This window comes from Alligator sinensis, unplaced genomic scaffold (genome assembly GCF_000455745.1).
Source record: "Alligator sinensis unplaced genomic scaffold, ASM45574v1 scaffold646_1, whole genome shotgun sequence".
NCBI classification, from domain to species: Eukaryota; Metazoa; Chordata; order Crocodylia; family Alligatoridae; genus Alligator; species Alligator sinensis.
In genome coordinates this window covers 598,595-616,903 of record NW_005842642.1, presented here as the reverse complement: position 1 = coordinate 616,903, position 18,309 = coordinate 598,595, and the positions used below count along the sequence as shown (strand labels likewise).

The following is an 18,309-nucleotide window of genomic DNA, read 5'->3' as shown; positions in this document are numbered from 1 at the left end:
CGTGCGGCCCCGAGCCGCCTGTCGTGAGCACGGCGGGCGCGGAAGAGGATGGTGACGGCGCCCGCGGGAGGATGGAGTCAGGTGAGGGGGGAGGAAGCGGGCCCCGCCGCCCTCAGTGCCGCTTGTCGCCCCAGTGCAGTGTCGCGGAGCCCCCGCGCTGCCTCCTGGGGCCGCCGCGGAACAACGGGCCCGGCCGCCGCCGCCTCCGCGCACGCGCAACTTCTTGCCCGGGCACTGTGCGGGGAAGAGCGCCGCGTATCGCCTTCTCCTCAGCGCGGGCCTGTGCTCTCCGCCTCCGCCGGCTTGGAGCTGGGCTCCTGCCCCCGAGACGGGGTGAGGCGCCCGCGCTGCTTGGGCTCGGGTGGCTGGGCAGGGCAGGGCAGGGCAGGGCAGGGCATCTCCTGCAGCGCCGCCCTGGGACCAGGACCAGGGGGTGCAAGAAAGCAAGTGGCTGCAGTAACTCTTTTCTCCGTAGGGAAATCCAAAGGCTGGAGCTGTCCTAGGGGCGAGCACTGGTTTGGGGAGGAGATGTGAAGGAAAGGAAGGGGTCGGGTGACCTCAGTTCAGTTGTAAAAAGGTGAAGGGAGCGTTTGCAGGCATTGGGTTACAGACCTGTACGGCTACAACCTGGATCCCTAGGTTGCGTAGAGTATATTAAACGAATGCAAAATAAATTGTGGAGCAACTGGCATGACCGATGCAGGATGTATTATAAACAGAGACGCTTTCATAACACGCCGTACTTACAGTTGAAGTGTGCTGCTTTACAACTGTTAATTTATTAGAAAAGATGTATGGTGCCTGAGTGCCTAGAGTTAATATTCCCCAATCCGAGGAGAGTTTTGGTGAAATGCTTTATAGGTTGATCTAACACAGTTATAATGAAACAATTTTCATAGAATCGTAAACAATGAGGTCACATCTAGTCCACGCCCCTGCTCAAAGCAGGACCAGCCCCAACTAGATCAGTCCCTTGTCTACCCCAGTCTTAAAAGCCTCCAAGGCTGGAAATCCCACAACCTCTCTGGGTACCTGTCCCAGTGCATTTCATTCTTTACACCACTCACTGCTGCCCTTTGCTCATGTTGAACAACAAAACCTGTTGTGTTTTTTTTCTGAATATATTCATTTTCAGCTTCTGCTTCTCAGGTGGTAATGCAATGGTGCACTGTTTGCTTTTCAAACTTTTTAACATATGCTTAAATAGTGTACTACCCTTTCTTGAAGCTTAAAGATGTCTTGAAAATTTATATTAATATTACCTTTGATAAAGGTACCTTTTTAAATTATTTTTTTATCAGAACAGAACCTACATTTTGGACCTGAAGTCTGAATAATCCCCATTTAATTTAAGGGTCTTAATTGTGTTCAGAACATCAACTTCATCATCATCATCATCATACACAATTTCATAACACACCAGTGCCTCTTTTATTCCACTACATGATTTCATTAAATTATTCTAGAGCAAGAGGAGGACATGAAGATATACAAGTACCTGACACACAAGTAGACCCATTATATATTGACATAAATCTTTTCAGGATTGAGGTCAGATTGTAAGCTTCCTGGGACAGGAACTGTATCTGTACAAATGCAGTCCCCTTCCCAATGGGAACCTATGGATCTCTTATCATGTATAATTTCTAAAATATGTACATTATAAATATGTTTATAGTTTACTATTAAAGCATTAGTTCCTTTATATATTTCTCAAATTTCTGCAGTTTAAAGGAAAAATGGACAGCTGAAGAACTATTCAGCAACCTTTACTAACAGAATTAACTTCTATTTCTACCAGTATTAGTAATCATTGTTTATTTTTAGAATAGGTAGGTCTTATTTTACTTCTAAAATCACAATTTTTACTCTGAAGCCTAAAATTCAAATCATATGCTTCATATCTCTAGTTAGCAGACCAAGGTCCTAGTCTTCCTAACATTTAGCATGTGCTTCACAGTCAGCTCAAGTAGTGCTACTGAAATGAGTGGGAATCTCTACTTAAAGTTAAGCAGTCACATTAATGCAGGATTGATGCCTATCATTCTACCCTTGTCTCATACTTTTAGGATGAAAACCTTAGCCTAGTGGAGTCAGTGGCAAAGTCTCACTGACTTCAGTTAGGCTTCCTAGGGTCAAGGTATCAGCTGTACTTATCTCTTGGAGCTTCTTGAGGATCAGTATATGACGCAGAAAAACCTTGTGCCCTCACAATGGCAATGCTTCATGTGAAGGGAAGACGCATTAAATTCTGCTGCCAGAATAAAGCATAGCTCAGGAAATCCAAGAAATGGACTAGTTGTATAAGAATCCCGAAAGGGTAAACCGAGCAAAATGGAGTTTGAATTTTCTGTTACTATTCAGTTTTATCCAAATGTGAAAACAAGATCACTGTCTTATCAGACTTCCTAGAAGAATTTCCAGAAACAGATGAGCCAGTATGGATCTTGGGGAAACAACACCACCTTAAAGCAGGTATGTGTATAATGAAAACCATTCTGTAAAATACAGGTTTTATGGTTTATGAGCTACAGAATTCCACCTACATGAAGTACTGTGGTGAGCAGAGAATACATTTCTTAGAAAGCAGCCCCATTGTACGCAGTCATGGACACACCCAGTGTGAAATTACCTGGTCGAAAATTCACCAGTGTAGGAAGTGTGGCATCTCTCAGCTTCTGCAGAGCAGGCACTCTTGTGCTGAAGGCACCTTATACATTATGCTCGTTATTTCTAGCCATCAAACATGCAAGGAATAAAGAGCTGTCTTTCTAGGGATGTTTACTATCAAGGATACTGTTTATTCTCTGGGAGGAAAACATTCTTCCATGACATTTTCGTATTTATTTAAAACATTTAAATTGTCTTGTGAGGAACCCTGCAGAGTGCATACTGTAGTTTAATTTAAAGCAGTAATCAGTTAAATCTTTAAAAATATAAAGTATATGCACATAGCACACAGTCAGTTTTTTGGTCTCCAGTACCCTTAAGCCTGCACAGTAGTTCCAGTGCTGTCTAATTCACTGTGCTATCAGTCCCATTTCTTACAATATCAAAATCTCTGAGGAAATTGACTTTAAGGGTTAAAGATAACAGAAATTTACTTTGAGAATGTATTTTACCAACATGCAAATAAATATTTAATTGCGAACCTGGCCATGCAGCGTAATTGTAGCACAGTGTCATAGAAGGCAAGATTTCAAAGCTGGGATTTGCTCCAGGTGGGGAGAAAAAGGTATTTCCTTTTGTTGCACTTATGACGTACAAACAATCAGTTCTGGAGTGGTGTTGATGGAAACTAGGGGTACTCTATAGAACTGTGGTTGGAAAAGAGGATGAATAGAAGAATGAGTTGGACTGATCCGAGTTTAAGACTGAGAGTAAAGGCAGCAAATACTAGAGTCCTCAAGATTTTTTTAGTACCTTGGGGGAATCCAGGAAATTTGTAGAGAGACTGTATTTTTTTAGAAATGCTGTGGGTTCAAATAAGACATTTGATAAGAATACTGTGGCATTAGGTAGGGGATGTTTTATGATTCCACATACAGCTTGAGGTTTTTTTAATGCTCTGCAAAATATTCTCTTCTTGTTTAGTCTTTTTGCTCTGGGTAGTTCATTGACTGTCATGTTAAAGGTCAAAGATGAAGGCCACCTTTCCCTTCCCTTTTTTCTTTTAAACAAGAAAGATTGTGTTCAGAACGTGGAATACACAGAGCCTGATAAACTACTGCGTTAGAGGATTTAGATAGCAGTTGTACTGGTGATTTGGTTATCGCTATTATTTATTTTGTCTATTAAGTTATATTGGCCTCCTGAATGCTAGATAGCATACAGTGAGCACTCGCTAAACTTTGTCTAGTGGTGATGGTAGCAGCAGCTAGGTCCTAAGCTGGGTCGTTCTGACTCACTGCTAGTACATGCTTCTGACTATGGGTCCGATCACAGTCTATGATCGGACCCATCTTTGGGGTGTTGGTTGTAGCTGTGTTGGTCTAAGTACATAGGCAGATAAGGTTCATTGGGTAAATCTGATATCTTTTATTAGACCAACTAAAATAGTTGGAAAATACTTCTTTTCAAGTTTTCAGGTACAAACACCCTTCAGGCAGAGGAAGTGTCTGCTGGAAAGTTCTTTCACATTTATCCTTGTTGGGAAAGGAGGTAATTCTGGATAAATAAACTCAAGCTGAGTTTATATATCCAAAACAGAAGTCTGTCTGTCTTAATCTTTGATGGTTTATAATTCCTTCACCATTAACCAATGAACTTTGGATAATTAGTATCTGAAAAAGTACTTAACATTTTTGTGCATTTGCCAAGTTTTTATCTTTGGATTTGAAGACAAGTGTATGTTAGGAGGGTTAACAAGAGAGTTAATGCAAAGAGTTTTGCTGTTAGAACTGGATACTTCAATACTGTTTCTTTTTTAATTCCAGACAAATCAAAATTATTATTGGATATAAGTGCTCGTCTCTGGTTTACATATAGAAGAAAGTTTTCACCTATTGGTGCGTATACCTTTAGTGCACTGTTGTCTTAGAAAAGAAAATTATGGAGGAAGAAGGGGAGTTGAACCATTTTGAATTTAAAAGTGATACCTAATGCATTAAAGCACTTGGTAATATTACTGTACTGTTCAGGCAAAAAGTAAATAACTTATAACTGCAGATAATTTGGTCAGGTAAACTTATTGTAGCAATTGAAAATACTTGTGACTATTTCCTAAAGGAATTGGTGGTTAACAAGAGGTTTGTTGTATAAGAACTAAGTTTAATCGGTTTACTTACACATTCTAAAGATGACTTAAAAAAAACTATTTATAAACTGTATTGTTAAATGGAAACTATTTCCTAAATTCTCATCAAAGTTCTTGATTGGTAGAATGGATGGGGTATGGGCTTTATTATGTTATATAGAACCTTTGCTTTTAGCGTACTAGTTTAAATCCAGCTAAAAATAGTACAGATCAAAGTATTTTATTCTTTTGGTTTTGACTGCAAATGCAAAAACCACCATCACAGTTAGTATTAGTTAACAAGACTGTTTGTTTGCAGGCATATTAGAAAGTACTATTTTGCCACATGGTTTGTGATGGTCAATTGGTGAGAAGTATCAAATATGCTTTCACTATTTTTCTGTTCTCTGCTCTCTGTTGAGAGATTGCTTCAGGTTGCAGGACAGAACATCTTGTTTCTTCCATGAACAACTATATTAAATGCAAACAGGAAAAGGAAATTCTTAGAATCTGATATGGAATTCACTTCCTGATGGAGAATTGTGCTCAAGAATCAAATGATTTCTAGCCCCTATGACTATGAAGAACCCTAAAACAAACTAGCATAAAATGTCTTCCTGCAGTTTACAATCTAAAACAATAGTTTGGAGAGGTGTTAACTTCCATATTATCTCGATAGACTGGACAGTATTTTTAGCTCACAATCTCAAACTGTGTTCATTGTTTCCTCAGCTACCAACATCTGTGTTTACCTTCCTACCTAGCCACTAAAGCCTCCAACTTCCACATTTATAACTTCAATTAAATGACATGTTAATAGTGCAAAACTGTGATTTACTGGAAAATGAAAAGATGACAAGAATACAAAATATGTTGTTTAATATCAAAGTATGGTGATTACAGTGCTGTTTAAATTAACCAACACATTTCTTAAATAAAGGAGAGGTGGTTCTCTTTAAATTTCACTAGAAATACCTCAGACTTTGCAGTTTGCAATCGTATGGGCATTTTGGTGCTGCAGAGTTTAGGCCTGGCTTCTCACAGTGCAGAGAGAAATCTGCGTATAGGCTTGTCCATTTGAACTTGGTAATGATTTTTATGGGATCATTAATTCTTTGCCTTCTGTCTTGTGTTATACTAAGAACTCTGCTGCTGTTGAATTAACAATCAGCACTGTACAGATATCTGCACTGTTATAAATCCCAAATGTGCATCTAGAACAGGGGCAGGCAATTATTTTGGGCGGAGGGCCGCTTACTGAGTTTTGGCAGGCCATCGAGGGCCGCATGACAGGCAGCCAGGGGCAGGAAAACATTAATTTTCTAAAATTTTTAGGGGCCCCGTGGGCCGGATAAAATGGCCTGGCAGGCCACATCTGGCCCATGGGCCACATTTTGCCCACCCCTGATCTAGAACATAGGGCGTTGATAAAAATCTTTCATGCTCAGTTATTTCTCTTCATCCACAGGGCACTTGACTTGTTAAAGATTTCAACTCTATCTAGATTTCAACACTTTGATTTTCTGTGGTGCTAATTTCAACCAAGAACCCATATTAAGTGTAACAACTCTTGCTAATAGGAGGTACTGGTCCTTCATCTGATGCTGGCTGGGGATGCATGCTACGATGTGGGCAGATGATGCTGGCGCAGGCCTTGATCTGCAGGCATTTAGGAAGGGGTAAGTGTACTGTTACTTTGTAAAGAGTTAGGAGGCTTCATGTTGTTTGATTAGCATTTAACCATGGTGTAGCTCTTCAGACAAGCCAAGTACAAAAGCTTTAGAGTGGCTGGTAGAAATCACTGCTGAACTGCATGTATCCTTCTGACCTAGCACCACAAAGTGGTGTAAACTGGAGGGGTGAAAACTTCCGTTTCAACCTGAGGTGCACTGATATATCAGTCGCATATCGGATCAGCACCGATAACAGGAAAATTAACGTTATAGGCTATTTTTGGTTGATAATGTCACCAAAAATGCCATGTGTATGCACATTGCTGCCTTATGCTCACAGCCAGGGATGCAGCCCAGCAGCTTGGAGAGCAGTGTCCTGCTGGTAAGCCTGGCGGGGGGAACGAGGGCAGATCAAGGCCCTTCACAGTGAAAGAGGGAAGGAGTGGGACAGGGGCAGGTGCAAGCACTGCCCAGCCAGGACTGGGCACAGGATGGAAGCTCATTCAGGGGCATGGTGGAGGATGGGGAGGGAGGGCGGCTCCCTGCTGCTGTGTGCACCCCCATGGTGGGCATGTGCTGCGCCACCCCCCCATTTTTGTGCAGGACAAGAATGGGCTGCCTGCTGTGGGCTCAGGGCCAGTGGCTACACCTCTTCCCAGTGGGGCAGGTTCAACTGCAGCAGAGTGCAGTGCCCCTCAGACAAGGTGCCTGCGGCTCCGCCCCATGCCCCGAACTTGCATTCACCGCCCTGGTTGGGCAGCATCTGCCCCACTCTCTCTCCCTCCCTCCCTGTGGGATCCTCCATCTGTCCATTCCCCTCCCTCCCCTGCTATCTGCCCCTTCCCTTCCATAGACTTACTGGTAGGACACTTCTTTCCAAGCTGCCAGGCTACATTCTTGTAAATCGGATATCTGATCAGTATTGGTCAATATGACTGGTTAATAATTGGCCGTTGGTATTGGCCAAGAAAATCTTTATTCGTGCACCTCTAGTTTCAACTTGATCAATCCTGTAACGTGATGATTGTAAACTTCCTAGCTTTTTGCAATGTACAGTGTGGAGGATCTCAGTACAGCATAGTAAGTAGAACAGTACTCATGATTTCCTCTTCCCCTTTTTTTAAAATGATTGCAAAACATAATTTGTATTATCTGTAAGTAATGTATACTGCTGAAAGGAATGCTTAAGTCTCACTGTCCAGGGGTCCTGCAAAACAGCCTGTGCAGGTACTCAGCTATGAAAGGTTTGCTATGCAGAGGAGCCAGTGGTGTGTTTGTAGTTTGTTCTGCAGTACTCTTCCATTTCTTTTTCAAAAGTATATCCGAAAATATTTGGTAGAGTAGCACGTTGATGTCATTGGTAGGATCTAATTTTCTGGCTGCAGTGACCTGCTGTAATGTGGCTTTTATGATATTTTTACCCTCTTTTACCAGCTTTCAGTGTCTATACCACAATGATAAACTGTGTATGGTTTAAAATGACAATCAGTGATTTCCAGAAATTGTTTAAATATACTTAGTCATAGATGAATTATACAGATACCTGTTTTCTATGTAATATCAAAACAACATGACAGCAATAGAAAAAATGGAGTACTTTTTAAATTTGCATTTAACTTTTCTCTGCAAGATTGGCAATGGGAAAAACACAGAAGGCAACCTGAAGAATATCATAAGATCTTGCAGTGCTTCCTAGACAGAAAAGATTGCTGTTATTCCATCCACCAAATGGGTAAGGGTAGTTACAATTAGCTTTTTTCCTCTAAAGTTACCAGCATTGGAGCTTAATTAATTTATATTGTCATTCACTTACTATTTTAAAAGAAGGTCTAGTAAAACAAAGTGGATAAATACTATAGAAGATTCAGTGCATATAAATACATATTATAATATAAAAATATTTAACTTGGATCTAACTGTCATGTACAATAGAAATAGGAACTAGTTCTTGGGAACTAAACTTCATAATATTAAATTAGTGCTTACCAGCATTGAATCTCTGTTACTGGATTGTAGCTCTTAGTACCAGGAGCCAGTAGTCAAAATGAAGGGTAGTCGTCTTGTCAACTAAGGAAACAAGTCTTCAGTGCTGGAGTAAAAAAAGAACACAACATATCAGTAATAGGATTATAAGTAAATATATTTTGCAGTGGCTCCAAAATATAGGCAGTGAGGGCACTTACACACATGCAGAGAGGCTGCTCCCATGTGCTGTAAATCCAGCACATGGGAGCGGACTCGATTAATTGAGTCTGGTGAATGTACTCCACCATTATGTGCATCCCCCCCCCCCCCCCCCCCCCACCTCCCAGAGTATGTCTATAAAGACCCTGAGATTCTAATAGGATGCCTATCAAATATATATTATCAGCTGATTTATTTTTTTCTTTTTTGTGTGTGCACTTTCTAATAACCATAGCACAGATGGGTGTAGGAGAGGGGAAGTCAATTGGAGAATGGTTTGGACCAAATACAGTTGCACAAGTGCTAAAGTAAGTAAAACATGCATATACGTTTACCCAGAAGCAGCAAGGGAATCTCCAGATCTGAATGTTCAGTAGTTTGGAGGAGTTCAATTAAGCCATCTACAGTGTCTTAAGTGAACAGTGACTGGATTGCTTTTACCCCATTGTATACAATGCATATTTGAAACATAGATCACATTTCAGACGGGTGCACTGCTGGCATTAAACATCATGACATTCTAGAACTAATCCCTAAATCAGAGATACATCCTAGAAATGCAATCTTTTTCTGAAGTTTTGTATTAAAAATCTTATCTAGCATAATAAATCTGAAGTTTTGAAAATATTGAAAACAAACTTTTTTTTTTATTGGCAGCATAGAGTGGTAGAATAAATTTTAACCACTTTAGCATTTAATAATAAAACTTGCACAGTGGTTTATATCTTAAGAGTCCCATATAGAAAATAAATTGGTTTAAGGGATGTTCATTTGCACCACACAAAACAACATATAGGACCCAGAATGATGACTGTTACGCCTTAGTTTCCCATTCCTCATTTGGCCTGGGGCTGGGTTTTGTTACACAGTTGAGGCTGAACACAAAAGGATTTGGCTCTTCAGTTATGCCCAGGTCCTAAACTGGTATCCAGCACCTGCTGTTTATCCACTACCTAAAGCTGCCATGTGCCATAATGTTTGACTTTAACATGCCTTGAGTCCTGCTTCTACACATGCCAGAACCACCCCAATCTAAGCAGTTTGGCCCTTAGTTTCTGCCTAGGTCTGAATGGGATCCAGAAACTAGGTGGAAGAATACCTAATTCTCTTGTAGTGCCTGATCTGGCACCCACAGGATTAGGCCTTTGATAAAGTGCAGTTGTGACCACTCTCTTTCAAAAGTTGGCTACCTGAGGAGGTGCTCAGCTTTTGCATAATATATATTACAGAATATATTGTTTTATACAGTAAAGTGGTTATTAGAACATTTGTGCAGGAAATGGAAGAGTTGGCTTAATTCTGTCTTCAGCTTGAGGTGCCTCCTCTCCCCAGTCTCAAGAGTGCCCTAGTAGGACAGTCTGACTGGGGCACTCCCAGTAACCTCTTCTTGAATCTTAGTGGTAAGAGATGTTGTTGAACACCCTCAGATTGAGGAAAAGGAAGCCTTCAACTCTTTTCCTTCTTTTTCCTTGCCATATCTTGATTTGTCTTATGTAATTATAACATTGTTACTTTGAGTTAAATTTAGTTAATGTTTTTGTAACAAGCAGTTACATTTTGTTTTATTTAAGAGCCATCTAATAACATAAAGCTGGGTGGCCAACCTGCAGCATGCAAGTGGCAGAGGCAGCCTCTGTGTGACATGCGGCAGATCCAAGAGGGGACAGGTAGCACAGCAGCAGATTGGTCAAAGGAAGGGAATCAGAGTGGCACTCAGGGAGGGTTTAGGACTAATTTGGGGTATGTCTGCTAAAAAGGCTGGCCCCCACTGACAAAGCATCAAGCTACGCTTTGGGTTTCTGAATGACGGTAGTCTTTAAGCCAGTTAAAGTATTGTCTTACCGTTTTCCAGAAAGCTTGCTCTATTTGATGAATGGAATTCCTTAGCAGTTTATGTGTCCATGGATAACACAGTGGTCATTGAAGACATCAGTAAGTTACTTACATTTGTTCTCATTGTAACAAGTGTCAGTTTGCCTAAATCACCCCAAGAAGATAGTCACAAACAAAAATATTTCCAAGATTGTATAATATTAATTGGGACAGTCCACAGATGAGAAATAAAGGGAGAGCTCATATGTTTGGGGTATTAAAAAACAGTTGGTGCAGAGTAAGTTTAGACATTTTTGGTAAGTTTAGCACGCACTTCTTTCTTGACCAGTAGGACAGGTTACAGACAGTATAGTTTAGAATTTATGAGCACTACTCCACTTTGGTAGGATACTTTATTAGCACAGATCTACCTAAACTCTGTTCCCACCACTATAGATGGGATGTAGAAACAACTAATTGTTTTTAACATTAAATTTGCCAAAATTATCCATTTTCTCAGGTAAAAGGAAAGACAGATAATATGCAATTGATAAGCACATTGTCATTATTTATTTTCAGATTTAAATGGTTTAAAAATGGTATTAGTTATAGCCAGACAAGGTTCCTTGGGTGAATTTGATATCTTTTATTAGACCAACCCAAATAGTTGGAGAATAGTTATTAAGCAAGCTTTCGGGTTCAAAAACCCTTTGTCAGGCTATAGCCAGCTTTTACTATTGTCCAACAAAACATTTATTTTGTGCTTATGTCTAATAGACAGCAGCTTGAGGGATTCCTAATGGTGTTTTATATGCTATTTAATTTCCTTGACAGCATTCTCATAGATTAAGTTTACTGTCATTTATGTAAAAGAATCTGTGAAATTCACGTGGTAAACTTTCATCTCTGTCATTTACCTAAATACTGATGTCTCCCTGGAACTTGGCACCATATGCAGGTTACTAGGATTACCTATGCTAATAATACATCCACAACTTCCATGCCTTAGTCCTGTCATTTTAAAACTAGATCTCTAAAAAAGTAGATTGACATTCCATGAAACATCAGCTGTGTAGTCCATAGTGCATTGACAGGTCTCTTCTTTTCACTCCCACAGAGAAAATGTGCTGGTCCCCTCCTCAGAGCAGCAGTGCTGCATATGGCAGTATGCACTCACACAGAAGTGCTCTTGGCCGAAACAAGAACACAGCAGGGTTCTGCTCAGGCTGGAAACCCCTCTTGCTTATTATACCTCTACGACTGGGGATAAATCACATCAATCCAATTTATATTGAAGCATTTAAAGTAAGCTGATACCAGTAAAATCATGGTTACCCTGCTTATCATTTACATACTAGTTCAGATACCGGTGGTAACAAGCATGGCACAACTAAAACGTTATGTTTTTCATTTTAAATCTCCAGGAATGTTTTAAGATGCCACAGTCCTTGGGAGCATTAGGAGGGAAGCCAAATAATGCCTATTATTTCATAGGATTTTTAGGTAAGAAAACAGCCCACCTACTTATCCATAATCAGTTAAGGGAACAGTTCTTGGCTGAAAAAAATTGCAGACAGTTGGAACATGAGGCTTGCAGGAAATATAATAAAGTTTCCAGAATGCTGTAGTCTGATCTTGTATAGCAGAGGAAAGGGTAACATGAAGCCCTTGAAGAAATAAGTAATTATGTAAACAAGAGCAACATATCAGGAATAGCTGAATATCATTCAGCAAGCATATAGACAACTATCAGTACTGTCATCTAGTATTGTTTCTAAAATCAAGAACCTTATTTTTTGTTCTGTTGTTTCATATTTCTTAAAAGTGAACTTACGGCATGAGTATATGAACACATTACCACAGGGTGAAGGAGAGCTGGATTTTACAGTGCATCAACTCCTCTGTGGTAACTCAGTGGTCATGTTATTACCTGCTAACATCTGCTACTGGGGTTAGCTTGTGTCAGGCAGTTATCAGAGAGCAGCTTACATGCCTTAAAGCAGTGGTTCTCAAACTTTTTTGTACCAGGACCCATTTGTAAACATCAATGGCCAGTCTTGACCCAAGCCCCAGCCCCCCAGTGCGTGGGAAAGGGGGTGGGTGTGTGGGGGGCCCCAAGCAGCCCCTTGCAGGCAGGAATTCTGACAGCCTCCAAGGGAAAAGCTATGGTTTCCCACATTTTTCCCCTTTAAAAGAGAATCCATTTTTAAAGTTCGTTGCTCCATTTTTAAGTTTGTTCATGACCCTTTCATATATTCTTGCAACCTACTTTTGGACATGACCCATAAGTTGAAAAACACTGCTTTAAAGCCTGCCCTCCTTTACCTGACTAACTGGTTCCTGTACCTCCAGATTAACTTGGTATTTATCTCAATTTCTCTTCACTCCTCTAACTTTTCTAGATTTTAATTGTATTTTGACACTGGCTTTGCATCTGTCCTCCCTTTGCCTATTATAATATTTAATACTAGAATACCTTTCTTGAAATCCTACCTAAAATTGACTCTTCTTATTGCATTTGTGACCCATGTACTTGTTTTGTGTTTTAAATAAAACTAGGAGTACATTTAGTCAGGTTTCATTGAACCAATCCATGAGAGCCAGATTAAGAAAAAAAAAAGTCCAACTGATTTGTGGTCACTTGGATCTTGTGATCTGTACAATGTTTGAACTTATACTGTAAAACCTTAAATGTTATGTTTGATCTCAAGAAATAATGGCAAAGTACATAATGTAGAAGACAAGTGATGAAACGGGGATCAGAGCAAAAAGCTTAAACATTACTGCAAGCTACCCCAGATATTTTACCTCTAGAATTTACCATTTTTATAACCAGCAAGCAGACTAGACAGTCTTAAGCATGGTGGCAGTCTAACTTCTACCTTATACATCCAGTCTAAGAGGTTATGAAATTTAACTTTGTTAATAAACATGTATTTTACCTGTACAGGTAATGAGCTGATCTATCTGGACCCTCACACCACTCAGATTTTTGTAGATTCAGAGGAAAATGGCATGGTTGATGACCAGAGCTTCCATTGTCAGCAAGCCCCACATCGAATGAAGATCATGAATTTGGATCCCTCTGTAGCTTTAGTAGGTGTTAAAAAGAAATGCAGTATGAACTATTGCAAAGTGCTACCTAAATAGTTGTAAAGGTAGTTTTGTACTTCCTTGGGCAGAACTGTTCCTGCAAAGAAGCTTCTAATAGTTATAAATTAGTCTTAGTGGTAGATTATGAAGACTCTGCTCAGATTACATGAATATAACCTCTGGTAGGTAGCTAAATAGTGATAGTGGGGGTGGCTAATTAATTTAGTTTAAAAGGTCTTGCTGTGTAACAGCTGAAACAAGGAATTTAACCGGGGTCCATTCCTGGGTTCTACCCAATCATTGCCATCTACACACTGACAAATTGAACAATTATTTAATCTTTCTCGTGCCTCCATTTACAAATTCCTAAATGGGCTATTGGCAGTAGTAATGCATTTTACTCTACAACAGGGACTGGCAATTATTTTGGGTGGAGGGCTGCTTACCCAGTTTTGGCAAGCTGTCGAGGGCTGCATGGGTAGCCCCACCCCTTGACAGGAGGGGTTATCCCCTGGTCACCATCTTGGGACCAGTGTGCCAGGGCCAGCACCGGTGGGGCCCAGAGCAGGGTGCAGGCTGGCAGGGGTGTGTGGAGCCGGACTGGGCTGCATCAGGGAGAGGGGGGAGCTGGCCCGGCTCCATAGAGCCCGTGCTGGCCAGGACCCTGTACTCCTGCCGCCCTGCTCTGGGCCCCGCTGGCACAGGTCCCAGGACACCGATGTGTGCCCTGTGTACCCGCTTACTCCCAGTACCCCCCCCCCAGCCCCGTGATAGGTGGGGGGCAGCGTAGAGTCCCTGCTCCCTGGCAGGGAACGAGCTGGTGCTGAGTGCGGGGGGAAAAGCGGCCCCTCCCTCACCCCACGGCCAGTGTTCCCTGCTGCAGTTGCTCACAGCCCACGTGGGGCTGTCCTGAGCAGACACAGGCAGCCCCAGGCAGGCTGTGAGCAGCTGCAGGGCGGGGCACTGGCCACGGGGTGGGCAAGGGCCTGCTTTTCCTGTGCTCGGCACCAGCTTGTAACCTGCCCCCACTGCCAGCCCGGGACCCACGCCGGAGCTGCACCGCAGCAGCTGCGGCCCCCCTGCTTGCCGTACTGGGTAGTGTTTGCCACTGCCTCTCTGGGCTGCCCGGCACACAAGCTCTGGGCGGGCAGCAGCAGCAGCAAATACTGCCTGATGAGGCAAGCGGGGGGGGGGCACAGCTGCTGCCGCCGCAGCATAGCCCCAATGAGTGAGCCCGGAGCCAGTGTGGGGCCCAGGCTGGCTGCGAGGGCATGTTAGAAGCTGGTGCTGAGTGCGGGAAAAACGGGCCCTCGCCCACCCCGTGGCTGGTGCCCCACATTGCAGCTGCTCAAAGCCTGCCTGGGGCTGCCTGTGCCTGCTCCACACAGCCCCGTGCTGGCCACGGGGCAGGGGAGGGGCCGCTTTTCCCCAGGCTCCTTCCCTGCCCCCTCCCCTTACCTGAGGTTCTAGCAGGGTGCAGTCACATGGTCCCAGGCCAGAAGCCCCTGCTGGGACTTCTGGCTGGGGGGGGGGGCCGGCCAAGTGGGCCCTGCTGTTGCGGGAACCTGCCGGGCTTCCCCTGGGTCCTACTGCCCCTGGTTTCTGTCATTTTTGAGAGGAACCAAAGACAGATAGATATTAATTTTGCCCACCCCTGCTCTACAGGAATATTGTGATGCCTGGGGAATCCAATTCTGATTTTGCATGCTTCAGTTGCAAGCATTGACTTCATTTGGGTTACTCCTAATTCTTCTCTGGGCCCAGTATTTCTAAACCTTTTTGAAATATAAAAATGTCTTATTAGCATATCTACTATTAGTAACCCTACTCTTTTTACTGGAAAAATATTTGCTTAATAATTAACCATGCAAATACATGAGCCAGAAGGCAAAGCAGTCAGTCATGCCATTTAATATTAAGCAACAATTTACAATGCAGTCACCTTCCTGAAAGTGTAACTTACATGGCAGTTCACCCTACGGCAGGTTTTAACTTGCGGCCAGATTTACAGCTGTTGTAAATCTCATCCATTGACTTGAATGAGGCTGCTACTATTATTTGTATTATGGTAGAACATAAAGGTCCTAAAATCAAGAGTGGGGCCCCTATTCTAGGCACCCTGCAAACATGTTTAGTCTTGACCCCAGAGAGTTTATAATATAAACAGACAAGACAGGGCAGTAGGGGAGGTAATAAAGGCTGTGTTCAAGAGGAAGAGCAGTAAACATCATGTTCATGTCCGTCCCTTGCCTTGTGTTTTGTTTTGCCATTCTGCACCAACTGAAGATCTGTCCCCTAATCTCCTACATACCATGGATCTTGCACCTAATGATCATATGTGCTATGGCAGAACATGAGCTCTATTCTATGTTATTTGCTAATATCATGTTTGCTTACAACTTGCAAATGGAAGTGTATCTTTTCTCCCCTCAGGGCTTCTTTTGTAAAGAAGAGAAGGACTTTGATAACTGGTGTAGTCTTGTACAAAAGGTAATCACGCATTGTTTTCTTAATACAATCCACATCAAAGTATGCACACATTGTTTTGGTAAAATGTTAATTTCCCTTTAAATGTCTGTGTATGGTATTTAAATGTGTCACATGCCTTCTTTGGGACAGAAGAATACAGTTAAGGTGGAAAGTCTAGTTTAGGTGTCTAACCATAAAGGTAACATGCTTCATTGAGTAGCATAGGCCTGATTCTGTGAAGCACGGAAGTCCCTCAACTCCCATTGAATTAGTGGGTGCTGAAGATTTTCAGACTCTTGCAGGACCAATACTTGAGATAACGCTTGCATTTTTAAGACACTGGTGTGTGTTTGTGGTATGTTATAAAGCCAAACACCAAGTGACTTCAGACCCCAGGAAACATCTGTAAAATCAGCTGAAGATTTCTCCAGGAAGACATTTGTAAACTGTTTTAATTACTTTTTAAAATTAGGCTTGACATTATTCTCCAGGCTGAACGACTGTGGAATTTGGCTGTAGTAATAACCAGTCTCTATAGGACAAAAATGATCCTTCAAAATCCATTAACTTCTGGAGCTACCAAGTTTGTCCCTTGCTCCTGTCATTCAGAAATGCATTTGATCATAAAATCCAATTGGGAGCCATTTCTTTCCCATTTAAAAAGATAGGAATGTATTTCATGCTATCCCTATCAGTTTTCTGCTCATGAACAATTATAGCTAGTGTTGATTTCAGAGCTAATTATAACGCAGCTGACAGCTTGTGACAGCTTGCAAAGATCGGTCTTCTGTGCCTGATTCTAACTGGGGAAGGTCACTACATATGGAACCATACAACAGCAGTCTTAAAGAGGATCACAAACTATAACTCACATACCTGCAGAACGTGGTTGGGTTTCCTTTTTTGTTTTCCATTTCGCAATTTTTACTAACCAGTCAATTCTAGTATCTGAAGTTCTGTTAATTTGCTGCATCTTTAAAAATAAAAAGTGCTCTATTCCCAGGAGATTCTAAAGCAGCAGAGTCTGCGGATGTTTGAGTTAGTCCAGAAGCATCCACCACATTGGCCGCCTTTCATACCTCCAACTAAACCAGAAGTGACGACAACAGGAGCAGGTACAGTACTAACTTGAGTGTACTACTCTAGCAATATGTTCCTCATTATACTGGGATGAAAACTAATCAAAGGTGGAATAGTTATATTTTGCTAAACGTCAGGTTCTTACAAGATGTGGTATTCTTTAATACTTTTAGTAACTTGAGCTCCAGACAGTTGTCACGAGGAGGTTAAATATGATTTCTAGCAAAGAGTAGTTCAGGCCTACAAAATCTTGCCGTAAAAAGTCCTCCGAAGTAAAAAGCAGTAAGTGCGTTTTGGAATTCAGCTGTTTTAATTTTTGTTGGCAGAACTCATTGAATCTACTGATAAACTATTTGAATTGGAGGAAGAATTTGAGATCCTGAGCGTATGAAGGAAGCTGTAATGACTTTTCTGTGTTGAACATATTATATTGACTTAAACAGCCATTTTAGCCCTAAAGTGCCTGAAATTAAGGACAGAGCACAAATCTTAGTAGTACCCACAGCTCGGACAACAATGGTCTAAGAAGATCTTCCCCAGAAGGAAAGAGAAGATATGGATCCTGTAATCTGATGCTTAGAGAGAATCTCTTTCCAGTGCGAATCTTATTCAAAGAGAAATGAACCTTTTGAGATGAAGACAAAATCAAGGTATCAGAGTAATGACTGTGGTATATTACTGGGCTCTACCTTTGAAGGCAGGGATTGTCCCAATGGGTATTCTTGCTCTCATATTATAATGCAATAGTTTAGCTTTTAAAACAAAACAGTATTGCGCTAAGGGAGGATGTTTACTTTTGTTCCCTCCTGTGGGCTGCATCATACGATTAAATACGCTGTCTTGTTATAAGATCAACTGGATCAGGAGAAGATTATTTCCTTGTTAAATATTTTAACATGTATTTGAGCAACCACACTTTATTACAAAAATGTTTCTGTGAAAGGAACTGTGTCTAATGTATACATTTTGCAATGGCTTTCCTGTTTCTGAGAAACCTGAAAAAGGAACAGGAGACTCTATTAGCTGGTATGGATCACGATCACTGCTATATAGTTAGGAGATATTTCACCCTGACCTTAAATCATTAAAACGTTAGGTTGTTTGTTTTTTTTTATTTGTTTGTTTCAGAATTAAAAAGAGTCAAGGGTGGTTTAACAGTATCTTATTTATTTTTAAATAGATTTACATGAGTTTGTGTTACAGCACTTTCTCTGTGCATCTAATAAATTTCTTAAGCTTTTCATAGGTTGTATGTTGCTATAT

General features: G+C 41.4%; 2 protein-coding genes across 11 annotated transcripts in view; one reads left to right on the top strand and one right to left on the bottom strand.

Annotated features, from left to right (window-relative positions):
* PSMD10 (proteasome 26S subunit, non-ATPase 10) overlaps positions 1-13,477 on the bottom strand; it is a 19,427-nt gene extending 5,950 nt beyond the window's left edge. Inside the window, exons 1-2 of the mRNA XM_025215405.1 lie at positions 13,347-13,477; positions 8,395-8,497 (exon numbers count right to left, since the gene is read on the bottom strand). Of these exons, the coding sequence (XP_025071190.1) occupies positions 8,395-8,400 (6 nt within the window). The 5' untranslated portion in view covers positions 8,401-8,497; positions 13,347-13,477. The remainder of the gene's footprint in view (positions 1-8,394; positions 8,498-13,346) is intronic.
* Positions 8-18,287, top strand: ATG4A (autophagy related 4A cysteine peptidase). 10 transcript variants are annotated; one of them, XM_006033569.2, is made up of 13 exons: positions 8-81; positions 2,404-2,475; positions 4,437-4,508; positions 6,316-6,414; positions 8,039-8,140; positions 8,828-8,900; positions 10,445-10,524; positions 11,522-11,709; positions 11,829-11,907; positions 13,355-13,500; positions 15,931-15,987; positions 16,970-17,081; positions 17,373-18,287. In XM_006033569.2, the coding sequence occupies exons 1-13, from the start codon at positions 72-74 to the stop codon at positions 17,435-17,437; spliced, it is 1,155 nt and encodes a 384-aa protein (XP_006033631.1). In that variant the 5' UTR covers positions 8-71; the 3' UTR covers positions 17,438-18,287. The 10 variants fall into 10 exon arrangements, with proteins under 10 accessions (XP_006033631.1, XP_025071183.1, XP_025071181.1 ...); XM_025215394.1 differs by having other exon boundaries at positions 13-333; XM_025215398.1 differs by lacking the exon at positions 4,437-4,508.
* The last annotated feature ends 22 nt before the right edge of the window (positions 18,288-18,309 follow it).

What these genes read in the sequence shown, in the direction of transcription:
- ATG4A (XM_025215394.1), top strand. Translation starts at nt 72, where the DNA reads ATGGAGTCAGGTGAGGGGGGAGGAAGCGGGCCCCGCCGCCCTCAGTGC. An exon ending in TTATTCCATCCACCAAATGG is followed by an intron (nt 8,141 to 8,827) that starts GTAAGGGTAGTT and finishes TAATAACCATAG; the next exon opens with CACAGATGGGTGTAGGAGAG. An exon ending in TTTATATTGAAGCATTTAAA is followed by an intron (nt 11,710 to 11,828) that starts GTAAGCTGATAC and finishes TTAAATCTCCAG; the next exon opens with GAATGTTTTAAGATGCCACA.